General features: G+C 39.8%; 1 protein-coding gene across 1 annotated transcript in view; it reads right to left on the bottom strand.

Moving 5' to 3' along the window:
• Nucleotides 1-2079: 2079 nt before the first annotated feature.
• Nucleotides 2080-12969, bottom strand: part of XRCC5 (X-ray repair cross complementing 5) — a 97636-nt gene continuing 86746 nt past the window's right edge. Inside the window, exons 20-21 of the mRNA XM_082467472.1 lie at nt 7147-7221; nt 2080-2319 (exon numbers count right to left, since the gene is read on the bottom strand). Of these exons, the coding sequence (XP_082323598.1) occupies nt 2305-2319; nt 7147-7221 (90 nt within the window). The 3' untranslated portion in view covers nt 2080-2304. The remainder of the gene's footprint in view (nt 2320-7146; nt 7222-12969) is intronic.

Here is a 12969-nt window from a genome sequence, read left to right as displayed (position 1 = left end):
CCCCAACATGGCTTTCCAAGGAATTTTTCAAGATTCTAAATTTTATACATATATAAATTGGCAAAGGACCAAACTCCAACATCTGAGACAGTGGCTTTTAATGGGGGGCAGCACATTTGGGTGGTGACTGAGGGGTGGGGGGGAGTCCCCTCCTTTATCTCTACCGCCTCTACAAGTCAGTGAATGTTAGTGACACAGAGGTCCAAAGGCGCCAGGCCTGATAGCAACTTCCAATTCCCACACAAGCCTACCATCTGTGGGACGAGTGGCCTTCCGGGGACTAGCCTGCGGCTGACTGACGATGACATCTTGCATGCTGCTCTCTGGGGCCACGGCAGGCGCAACACCTAGAAGTTCTACGGATCTGCACATCTCACTTCAAGGAAATGGGACCTTGGTGTGTTCATCTAAAACACGATGCCCCTACTCAAAACAGTAGGTTCTGAACAAGTCCACACAGCACGGATACTCTGCCTACATGAAACAGATTCAGAAATTACATGGCTAATTTAGTCCTTTCTCTCCCTAGCCTGTTAAACTTGCTTCTTCTTTTGGGTATTAAGATAATTTAGGTAAAAGTGGGGTTAGGGGAAGCACAAATAATCCCACGGTGTTATAACAGAAATCAAAAAGTATCACAAAGGACTAACCTGATGCAAACTTTTCCTGGTTTGACAGAAGGACTGATGTGTCCAAGAAAGAATTCCCCAAACTGTCGAAGACAGGGGATGCTTATGAGGCCACATGCATTGAACTGATTCACGCTGCCAGGAGGATCCGACGTGAATAACGAAGAAATTAGAGAACAAAGTTTGCCCTCTTGATTCTGACAAATGTCTCCATTTTGTCCAAGTCACAAAGCTCCCCTGGGCCTCAACTATCCAACTGGACAGTAAGATATGATATCCTTCACTGGGGTTGCTTTAAATGGGCAAACTGTATGTCAAGATTGATTGAAGTATACATAGTATAATGGGACGTCCTAAAGGCCCAGAGTAAACAACTCCCCTCTCTCTTCATGCAGTTCCATTTTCAATCAAAGCACAGAGGGTTTTTAATTCTCAGCACAATACTGAAGAATTCTTTCACAATTAGTAATGAGCAGCAGTCCACAGGAGGAATGAATCATTGATGCCTTTAATATTAATGTTTGCAAAATAAAGTGAATCAATGACTATTTATGGGGCTGCTGAGGATATGGAAGACTGGGTACCATGAAGTTTGTGACACCAAGGAAGGAGAAGTTAGAATTTGGGGCAGAAATGAGGATAGGAAAAAAAATAAGGGTTTCTTAATTTTCTTATTATAGGAAAGGAAACATCATCCAGAGAGATAGGAAAGGAGACTTGGGTAGAGCTGGGAAAGATGGGGAAATTAAGGAAGAAGTGTTTTTAACACAACCAAACTTTCTGAGACCTGCAAGTAGAGTGTAATGAAATGATAGAATCCTAACAACTGGTGATGAATCTCTCAGTTATTGTGTTTTTGTTTGCTTGTTTTTGTTTTAGGGTTCACTGATATGTCAGAGGCTGGGCCAAAATAGCATCTTTTCTTCATGAGCACATCATTGTAACTCTGCTTAAAATGGGTACACAGGGAAATGGTGCTCCCCCTCCCACCCTGTTGTACAGCCAAAGTAATGTGATGACTAAAATGCTTAAAAAAAAAAAAAAAAAAGCTGGCCATGATTTTCCAAAGCCAGCTTTCTATTGGTAAGAAACGAATGCCACCATTTGATCAGAATAAGCTGTGATGCTGTTAGAGGATCAGACAGTGGACTAGACCTCATGGGGAGTACTGAGAAACTCACCAGTGACCATGCCATCATTCTAGATGAGATAATTTCATGGGGAGTATTAAGAAACTCACCAGTGACCATGCCATCATTCTAGATGAGATAATTTCATGAGGAGTATTGAGAAACTCACCAGTGACCATGCCATCATTCTAGATGAGATAATTTCATGAGGCCTGCAATCCTCAACAGTATACCAGGTCGGGATGAAATTCATTTTCCAGTAACTTCAAAGCACGTGCGTAATACACTGACATCAATAAGACCACAAAATAATACACCGATCAGAAAATAATGACTCTTTATTAACTTGTATGGGGTCTAAATTATCCCTTACATATGTTTGTATTCATTCCACAGGGAATTAGGTTTTTCACTTCTGTATAATCTGCAGGGACCATCTCCAGAGCTTCCGGTTCTACTTGAATGACCTCCTCCAGGTTGTTCTGTATAGAACTCTCAGCACCACAGTGATAGCAACTCTTGTAGATTCCCCACACATCCATGAGCTATATCAAGTCCAGCTGTAAACAGGAACAACAAATTTAGAAAGGAAGCAGGCCAACTCCAGAACACTGCTTCTCTGGGGAGAGAACCATAGTGACAATGGTTCTCTTCATTGGTGGCATGCACGGACTTGCACACTTACTCACTGCTAACTATTTTAGGAGTTAAATTCTAAGTATCTCTTCATTTCAATCCTAAGAACTTCTCCACAAAACGGCTGAAAGTTTTTACTGGACTGCTGTCATGTGAGGCTTAAAGGCAGGAAGTTTCCACACATGAAAGATGGATACAAAAACCAATACCCTACACAGCCTCCCAGGCATCCAGACACAGTGTGATAAGATCCAGAAATCCCCAAATACCTATCAGCCTATTTTGTTTACATAAAGTTAACTGAGAACATTTAAGAATTAGGCTTTTTAAAAACTGTTTTTATTTGTCAACCCACACAAATTGCATATTGTATTGCTTATTTTGGTTGAGAGCAATTTCAGTAAATTATGACATTTTGCTGCTAAAGGAATAGCCTTCCCCAGCTCTTTTTTAGTCCTTCAATGAGAGGATTAAACTGAATGAACAATAAACTTAAAAAAACCATAGAGCACAGGAACATCCATTATGAAATTACTTATCTGATTACAAGTATAATGGCAATAAATAATAGTGTAGAGAGCTGCTGGTGTGTTAGAAATTAAAACACAAATATGTGAGCTGGAAAACAAAATGGTGGAAATAACTGTCGAGGAGCAGAATAAAGAAAAAAGGATGAAAAAGAATTGAAGACAATCTCAGAGACCTCTGGGACAACAGTAAACGCACCAACATTCGAATTATAGGGGCCCCAGAAGAAGAAAACAAAAAGAAAGGGTTTGAGAAAATATTTGAAGAGATTATAGTTGAAAACTTCCCTAAGGGGAAAGGAAACAGTCACCCAAGTTCAGGAAGAACAGAGAGTCCCATATAGGAAAAACCCTAGGAAAAACACACCAAGACACATATTAATCAAACTAACAAAAATTAAATTCAAAGAAAAAATATTAACAGCAGCAAGGGAAAAACAAAAAATAACATACAAAGGAATTCCCATAAGGTTACCAGCTGATTTTTCAGCAGAAACTCTGCAGGCCAGAAGGGAGTGGTAGGATACACTTAAAGTGATGAAAGAGAAAAACCTACAACCCAGATTACTCTACCCAGAAAGGATCTCCTTCAGATTCGATGGAGAAATCAAAAGCTTTTCAGACAAGCAAAAGCTAAGAGAATTCAGCACCACCAAACCAGCTTTACAACAAATGCTAAAGAAACTTATCTAGGCAGGAAACACAAGAGACGAAAAAGACCCACAAAAACAAACCCAAAACAATTAAGAAAATGGTAATAGGAACATACATATTGATAATAACCTTGAATGTAAATGGATTAAATGCCCCAACCAAAAGACACAGACTAGCTGAATGGATACAAAAAAAAGACCCACATACATGCTGTCTACAGGAGACCCACTTCAGACCTAGGGACACATACAGACTGAAGGTGAAGGGATGGAAAAAGATATTCCATATAAATGTAAATCAAAAGAAAGCTGGAGTAGCAATACTCATATCCGATAAAATAGACTTTAAAATAAAGACTGTTACAAGAGATAAGGAAGGACACTACATAATGATCAAAGGATCAATCCAAGAAGAAGATATAACAATTATAAATGTTTATGCACCCAACATAGGAGCACCACAGTACATAAGGCAAATGCTAACAACCATGAAAGGAGAAATCGACAGTAACACAATCATAGTAGGGGGCTTTAACACGCCACTTACATCAATGGACAGATTATCCAAACAGAAAATAAATAAGGAAACACAAGCTTTAAATGATACAACAGACCAGATAGATTTAATTGATATTTATAGGACATTCCACCCAAAAGTGGCAGAATACACTTTCTTCTCGAGTGCACATGGAACATTCTCCAGGATAGATCACATCTTGGTTCACAAATCAAGCCACGGAAAATTTAAGAAAAATGAAATCCTATCAAGCTTCTTTTCTGAACACAACGCTATGAGACTGGAAATCAATTACAGGAAAAAAACTGTGAAAAACACAAATACATGGAGGCTAAACAGTGCACTACTAAATAACCAAGAGATCACTGAAGAAATCAAAGAAGAAATCAAAAAATACCTAGAAACAAATGACAATGAAAACATGACGACCCAAAACCTATGGGCGCAGCAAAAGCAGTTCTAAGAGGGAAGTTTATAGCAATTCAATCTCACCTCAAGAAACAAGAAAAATCTCAAATAAACAATCTAACCCTACACTTAAAACAACTAGAGAAAGAAGAGCAAAGAAAACCCAAAGTCAGTAGAAGGAAAGAAATCATAAAAATCAGAGCAGAAATAAATGAAATAGAAATGAAGAAAACAATAGCTAAGATCAGTAAAACTAAAAGCTGGTTCTTTGAGAAGATAAACAAAATTGATAAACCCTTAGGCAGATTCATCAAGAAAAAAAGGGAGAGGACATAAATCAATAAAATTAGAAACAAAAAAGGAGAAATCAAAACTGACACTGCAGAAATACAAAGGATTGTAAGAGCCTACTACAAACAGCTATATGCCAATAAAATGGACAACCACGAAGAAATGGACAAATCCTTAGAAAGGTACAATTTTCCAAGACGGAACCAGGATGAATTAAAAAATATAAACAGACCTATCCCAAGTAATGAAATTGAAACCATAATTAAAAATCTTCCAACAAACAAAAGTCCAGGACCAGATGGTTTCACAGGCAAATTCTATCAAATATTTAGAGAAGAGCTAACATCAATCCTTCTCAAACTCTTCCAAAAAATTGCAGAGGGAGAAACACTCTCAAATTCATTCTACAAAGCCACCATCACCCTGATACCAACACCAGACAAAGATATCACAAAAAAAAAGAAAATTATAGACCAATATCACTGATGAAAATAGATGCAAAAATCCTGAAAAAAACACTAGCAAACAGAATTCAACAACATATTAAAAGGATCATACACCATGACCAAGTGGGATTTATCCCAGGGATGCAAGGATTCTTCAATATACGCAAATCAATCAATGTGATACACCATATTAACAAATTAAGGAATAAAAACCATATGATCATCTCAATAGATGCAGAAAAAGCGTTTGACAAAATTCAACACACATTTATGATAAAAACTCTCCAGAAAATAGGCATAGAGGGAAACTACCTCAACGTAATAAAGGCCATATATGACAAACCCACAGCAAGAATCATACTCAATGGTGAAAAACTGAAAGCGTTTCCACTAAGAACAGGTACAAGACAGGGATGTCCACTCTCGCCACTCTTACTCAACATAGTTTTGGAAGTCCTAGCCACGGCAATCAGAGAAGAAAAAGAAAAAAAAGGAATACAAATTGGAAAAGAAGTAAACTGTCACTGTTTGCTGATGACATGATACTACACATAGAAAATCCTAAAGATGCCACCAGAAAACTACTAGAACTAATCAATGAATTTGGTAAGGTTGCAGGATACAAAATTAATGCACAGAAATCTCTGGCATTCCTATACACCAATAACGAAAAATCAGAAAGAGAAATTAAGGAAACAATCCCATTTACCGTCACAACAAAAAGAATAAAATACCTAGGAATAAACCTGCCTAAAACACTTGTACTCAGAAAATTATAAAATACTGATGAAAGAAATCAAAGATGACATAAACAGATGGAGAAATATACCATGTTCTTGGACTGGAAGAATCAATATTGTGAAAATGACTATACTACCCAAAGCACTCTACAGATTCAATGTAATCCCTATCAAACTACTAATGGCATTCTTCACAGCATTAGAACAAAAAATTTTACAATTCGTATGGAAACACAAAAGACCCCGAATAGCCAAAGTAATCTTGAGAAAGAAAAACGAAGTTGGAGGAATCAGGCTCCCCGACTTCAAACTATACCACAAAGTTACAGTAATCAAGACAGTATGGTACTGGCACAAAAACAGAAATATAGATCAATGGTACAGGGTAGAAAGCCCAGAGATAAACCCACGCACATATGATCACCTAATTTACAACAAAGGAGGCAAGAACATACAACGGAGAAAAGACAGCTTCTTCAATAAGTGGTGCTGGGAAAACTGGACAGCTACATGTAAAAAAATGAAATTAGAACACTCCCTAACACCATACACAAAAATAAACTCTAAATGGATTAAAGACCTAAATGTAAGACCAGACACTATAAAACTCTTAAAGGGAAACATAGGAGAAACACTCTTTGACATAAACCACAGCAAGATCCTTTTTGACCCACCTCCTACAGTAACGGAAATAAAAACAAAAATAAACAAATGGGACTTAATTAAACTTAAAAGCTTTTGCACAGCAAAGGAAACCATAAACAAGACAAAAGGACAACTCTCAGAATAGGAGAAAATATTTACAAGTGAAACAACAGACAAAGGATAATCTACGAAGTATACAAACAGCTCAGGGAGCTCAATATCAAAAAAGAAAACACTCCAATTAAAAAATGGGTGGAAGACCTAAATAGACATTTCACCAAGGAAGACATACAGATGGCCAAGAGGTGCATGAAAAGATGTTCAACATCATTAATTATTAAAGAAATGCAAATCAAAACTACAGTGAGGTATCACCTCACGCCCATCAGAATGGCTATTATCAAAAAATCTAGAAACAATAAATGCTGGAAAGGGTGTGGTGAAAAGGGAACCCTCCTGCACTGTTGGTGGGAATGTAAATTGATGAAGCGTTAGAACACCTGCTATATATTAAAAGTACTTACCAAATCATCCACGTCACCACCTTCCTCACATACAGCTGCTGTGTCTTCATCTGGATTTTCTTTGGGGGCCAGAAACTGTGAATAGAAGTCAGGCACAATACCAAAAGGACGTTTTTGCCTCCTTTAATGGAGGAACGCATGCAAATGGCCCAAAAGAAACATCATCTTGACGTACGCTCCTTCATTTGGCTCTGGATGAGAGGACCAATTTTGAGGTTGAATAGTCCACTAACTAGTCACAGAGAAAGTTCTTGACAAGAGGGAGGAAACGACACGGCTCGCCAAGGCAGTGAGCATGTGGAGGGTCCTACATCAGGCACCGAGGACAGCAGATATTCCCACTTCTGCTTCCACAGGGGGTATGTGGGCTCATGAGGGTTCAGAGAAGAACCAAACACCCCAAACCAGTATGTCTCTGCCTCTTTTGAAGAGAGCATTAAGAATCAAGTGTCTGGACTTAAAGATTATAACCATCTATTCCTCAATTCCACTGAGGACAAAAAAGGTAAAAGGAAGGACTTCTTTTAGAGATGTGAAACACAAAAATGGGTGAGCTTGGGAGACTGTTCAATTCTTTGTCTGGCAATCTTTAAGTTTCTGTTAGAAACTGTTTGCAAACAGGAAGGTGGCTGAGAAAACTTCTAGTGTGCACTTCTGCTTAGCGTCAGGGTTCTAGACTTGGCACTTCTAAAAGGCAGATAGGTAGAAAAGCAAGGGCCCTGAATTGAAGTTTGCAAGGATCTAGGAATGCAACTCAGATTTTAAAAGGGTAGTGAGTGCCCTTGAAGACTATCTGAACATTCCTGCCCTCCATCCTGTCCCTCCAAGAGATAGCAGTGGGCACACTTATCCTTTAAGGTGTGTGGTAACTGCATCTAAGAGCTAGTTTCTATGAACCACTTATCCATCCTCACACCAGAGTGGATCTTCTTGTAGCATAAGTACAAAACATGGTGGCAGAGGCAAGGCTGCAGGAGTGAGTGTTTTTAAAAGGGGAGGTGGGAGGTGAGGCACGCCGCTCCTGGCAAACATCCCTCAGGGTCCGTGTGCATGGAACGTGCAGGCGGTGAGCGAGCCTTTCGGCCCACTTGCTCCTGTAGTAGCTCCAACCAAGAGGGAAAGGTGTACTCACACGCACTTTCCTCACTTTCTCGACATGAAAGCATGGCAAGAACTGCTTTCCCTATATAGCCCTGTGATTTCTATGGTACAATGAACATAATGGAGGCCTCGGAAACCTGAGATCTATAAATAGGCCTTGTTAGCACCTTGGACATGGCCATGACAGGTTTTTTCTTTTTTTTCTTTTTTTAATTAATTAATTTATTTTTGGCTGTGTTGGGCCTTCGTTGCTGCGCGCGGGCTTTCTCTAGCTGCGGCGAATGGGGGCTACTCTTCGTTGCGGTGCACGGGCTTCTCATTGCGCTGGCTTCTTTTGTTGTGGAGCACAGGCTCTAGGCGCGTGGGCTTCAGTAGTTGTGGCTCGCGGGCTCTAGAGCGCAGGCTCAGTAGTTGTGGCACACGGGCTTAGTTGCTCCACGCATTGTGGGATCTTCTTGGCCCAGGGCTCGAACCCGTGTCCCCTGCATTGGCAGGTGGATTCTTAACCACTGCGCCGCCAGGGAAGTCCCTGACAGTTTGATTTTGACTCAACATCCCTCCTGGACTTTTCCCTCCTCAGTCAAAACCATCTCATCATTCATTAACTTCACTTTTGACTGAGAGATTAAGGAATTTATCTTCTTCTAAGGACATTTATAAATCTTTCCACAGCCCTCTGTTGACCCTGAACCGGGCTGTGTTCAGTGCTGGGTACCTACGGTTTAGGGGACAGAAAATGCTAGCAGTGCGCCTGGAACAGAACTGTAACGCGGCACCCATATCATTAATTCTATTTATTCTGGTTGATTTTTAATAAAGATGTCTGAGGGCCACATAGAGATACATGAATAAGAAATTCATACTGTATTTGCATATGGTTTACATCTAAAGCTTAAACCCTGCTCTTAGATTCCCAAATTAATCTTATGATTCTAATTATTATCAATATTAAAAAAGAAATTTTTATTTTGCTCCTCTCCTCTCCTACTCACGATCATTAACCTCCACATGGTTTTCCCTGCAGCAAGAATACCAGCGCAAAGGACAAAGACTGATCCAGCCGGTGAGGAGTGAATAAAAGGTAGAGCTGTGTCCTACCATACGCCTCTGGGGGGCTACAGACGACCGGCACCTTCAAACACAAGCTCCATTGTTTCAGTGTTTCTGTAGTCCACTATATCTTTTATCATCCCTTAGAAACCTGACACATGGTAGGTGTTTATGGATGAATCTAGAAAATTCCTAATGTTTTTTGGCACACAGCCTCTAAAAGCTCTAATTCCCATTCCCTCCTCACCTGCAAAAGCCCCTTTAACACTGCAATTACAGGATAAATGAAGATAGGACTGTCTGCACAGTATGACCATGGTATATACAATTAAACACAAATGGCATGTGTCTGAGATGAGGCCAAGCTCCTAGGAAGAAAGGCACGGCAGCAAACAAACTTCCATTTCCATCAAGTGCTAAACATCTGCAACTGATTTCCTGACAGATCTGCTTCACATTTCTGCTCAAGCAAATTAAAGCTAAAAGCTGGGCTGCCATCCATTATCCTCCCCAAAGCCCCAGGCGAGGCTGATCCCTTACACATATCACTCCTTACCATCAGAGTTTTTAACTACAAGTAATTTCCAGGCTGTACAGTGACAGGGAGGCTAGAGATAAGGACTGGCCTGTTTTCTCAATAAAAGCAACAGGTTCTCTGAACGCAGCTGAAAGGGGCACAAGTCAACTCTTGACTTTTCTTATGTTCTTTCTCTCTGCAATATGCTGAAAAACCAGAGAATAAACAGAAAGAACAGTTGTGTGACACAGTCCTCCATCCTCAAACCACCATCATTTACTTGGGGTTACCAAGAAAGAACCTCCTTACTTGGAGATCTTTATGAAACGGATAAACTACTACTTCTCAGGTACACCGAAATACAATCCTGGCCACAAGCAGAGAAACTGCATCAATAACCTCTATGTAGAAGCTTCCAGTCCTATTCCTCCATAAGACTAAAAACTAAAAATCAGCTTGTCCTCAGACCCTTACCAATCCCCAAATTGAAAACACATGGCCTCCACCGGGCTTATTCCAACACCATCAGGTGATTCCAAAGAATCACCCATAATCCAGATACACAAAAGCATCAGGAAGAATGAAAATCTGTTGGCATGTATTTTGTCTAAAATGACACACACTTAGGTTTCATTAATGTTATTTTCATGCTATAAAGGCAATTCAGTGCAGCAGAGAAATCCTGCAAACTAGTGTGGAGGAAAGAACCATAACCTAAGCACTGCCCATTCCTCAGTAACCCTGGGCAAGCCACCTGGCCTCTCTATAACTAGTCTTCCTCAAAAATAAGATGGGAATACTACTACTGACCCTATCTATTTCATGGGGTTGTATTGCTTCTCAGGTAAAATAAAGTATACAAAAATGCTCTGTGGTACTGTAGATTTTATGTTCCAATTCCTAGGAATACACCCAATACATGTCTACCAAATTAGGTAGGTATAAGGTATTAGGTATAAGAATACCCACAGCATTTTTATTCACAATTCCCGAAGTTTGGAAACAATCAAATGTCCATCATTAGGAGAATGGATGAATAAATTGTGGTACAGCCATAAAAGTGAATACTACCTAGCTATAATAAAGAATGAACAATTTTAACATCATGGATGAATCATAAAAGGCATGATCCCAATTATGTGAAGGTTAAGACAGGCAAAATGACTCTCAAGTGACAGATGTCATCAGGGAGCCTTCTGAGGTGTTGGAAATGCTCTTTATTTTGATCTGGGTGGTGGGTACTCAGATATATGAGCATGTAAGAATTTATCAGTGTACACATTTAAGATTTGTGCATTTACTGTATGTTCCACCTCAAAAAAAATTTTTAATTGTATCTTAAAAGTATCAAGCTCTAAACAAATATAAGGTAACACTGTGATATTTTAATTATCACTTTTCTCATCCTAACATACAGAACAATTACACTAGAGATTTAAGGCAGAAAAGGAAAGTGGAAAAGAGCAAAGAAAAAGGTCATGGGGTCCAACAGCGGCCAGCAGTTAGAGAAAATTGTTCTCAAGAAATGATTCTTAAATTTTATCTTATAATCCTTCACAAGGTTTTGGAGATCTCTTTTGAAAGAGGGAGCATGAGCTTCTTTTCTTTATGTACATGCGGCTGGTGGCATTCTAAGGCGGAGGCTTGGAGACGACTATAGTACGAGTCCAGGGTCTGGGCTCTAGGCAGTTCAGCTAGCCATGAACTTGTTGTGAGACACTGAGAAAGTCAACTTCACATCTCTAGACTGCATCTAGAAAATGACCAGATCACTAAGCTTTGAGCATCTGTGACGCTATGATGGAAAAAAATCAATAAATGTCAAAACAAAAAAGAAGGCTAGATTAGGCAGCTATAAGGAAAACAAGTGCTAAAATGATGCTTTCTCCCCCATAGATTTTGTATCAAATGATTGTTTAGACATAGCTCAGCATCCTGGAATCCCGTGAGAAACAATATTCCGAAGCCATGGGAAGAAATCCTCTTTCCCCTCTGTGCTCTTAATATGGAGTAAAAAGAATGGAGGACTGGGGGTCAGTCCAATAACTGGATTCCTGGCCAGTGACTTACTATGAGATCTCAGACACATCATTTTACGTCTCAGCCCTAAGTTTCTTCATATATAAAATAAGGAGTTTGGACTAGATCAGTATTTTTCAGGTTCTGTTCCTTGAGGTCCTGAGGGTTCTTCCAAGTCCCGTGGGCATGGGTAACCCCAATTTGCCACTCCCGCTGCCCATCAAGTGAGAAGCATCACCTTTCTCTGTTTTATCTATTAGGCTTTCTTGTTAAGCTTTCAGTTTTAAGAAATAAAAACTCAGCTAGGAGATCATTAGGATTCCTTCCAGCTGAATAAAGTTCTACACAGCTTAAGCCAGCATCCTCCGCCTTAGTGAAGGCTCTGACTGGTTTAAATTCTTTTGGCCCAGGGCGTCTCAGCAGCAGCACCCTTTGCTGTGGGGCCCTGCACCCACTAGGAGGCAGTAGCACGCCGCCTGCTGCAACCACCCAGAATCTCTGGACAGTGGCAATGTCTCCTGGGGAACAAAATCACTCTTGGCTGAGAACCACTGTTCTAACCCTAACACAGGTTAGTAGGAAAAAGTTAAAAGAAACTTTTTTTTTAATAAAGAAGATAAACTTCAAATGAAGAATCAGCTTATCTCGACCTTTCACAAGTCCAGGTCTCTCACTGACTGTGGTTCCCAGATGCTCCTGGAACGTGCCAGGATAAACAGGCACCCCTCCTACCCACCACAGAGCCATGCCCTGTGAATGAGCTGACGGAGGAAGGGTGCACAACGAGGCCCATCCATGTTGTCGCAAATGGCAGGATTTCCATCTTTTTATGGCTAAGGAGTATTCCATTGACTATGTATACCACATCTTTATCCATTCATCATCATCGATGGGCACTTAGGTTTTTTCCATATCTTGGTTATTGTAAATAATGCTGCGGTGAACAAAGAAGTGTATATATCTTTTTGAATGATGGACCTTGAGAGTATTATGCGAAGGGAAATAAGTCAGAGAGAGAAAGACAAATAGTGTATGATTTCATTCATGTGGAATATAAAACAAAAACAAAACAAAATAAATGAACAAACTGAACTAAACAAAAACAAACACACAGATACAGAGAATAGAGTGGTGGT

Source organism: Balaenoptera physalus (assembly GCF_965194825.1).
Source record: "Balaenoptera physalus genome assembly, chromosome: 6".
Classification (NCBI taxonomy): Eukaryota; Metazoa; Chordata; class Mammalia; order Artiodactyla; family Balaenopteridae; genus Balaenoptera; species Balaenoptera physalus.
The sequence above is the reverse complement of the archived record's forward strand: the minus strand, read 5'-3'. Positions and strand labels throughout refer to the sequence as shown.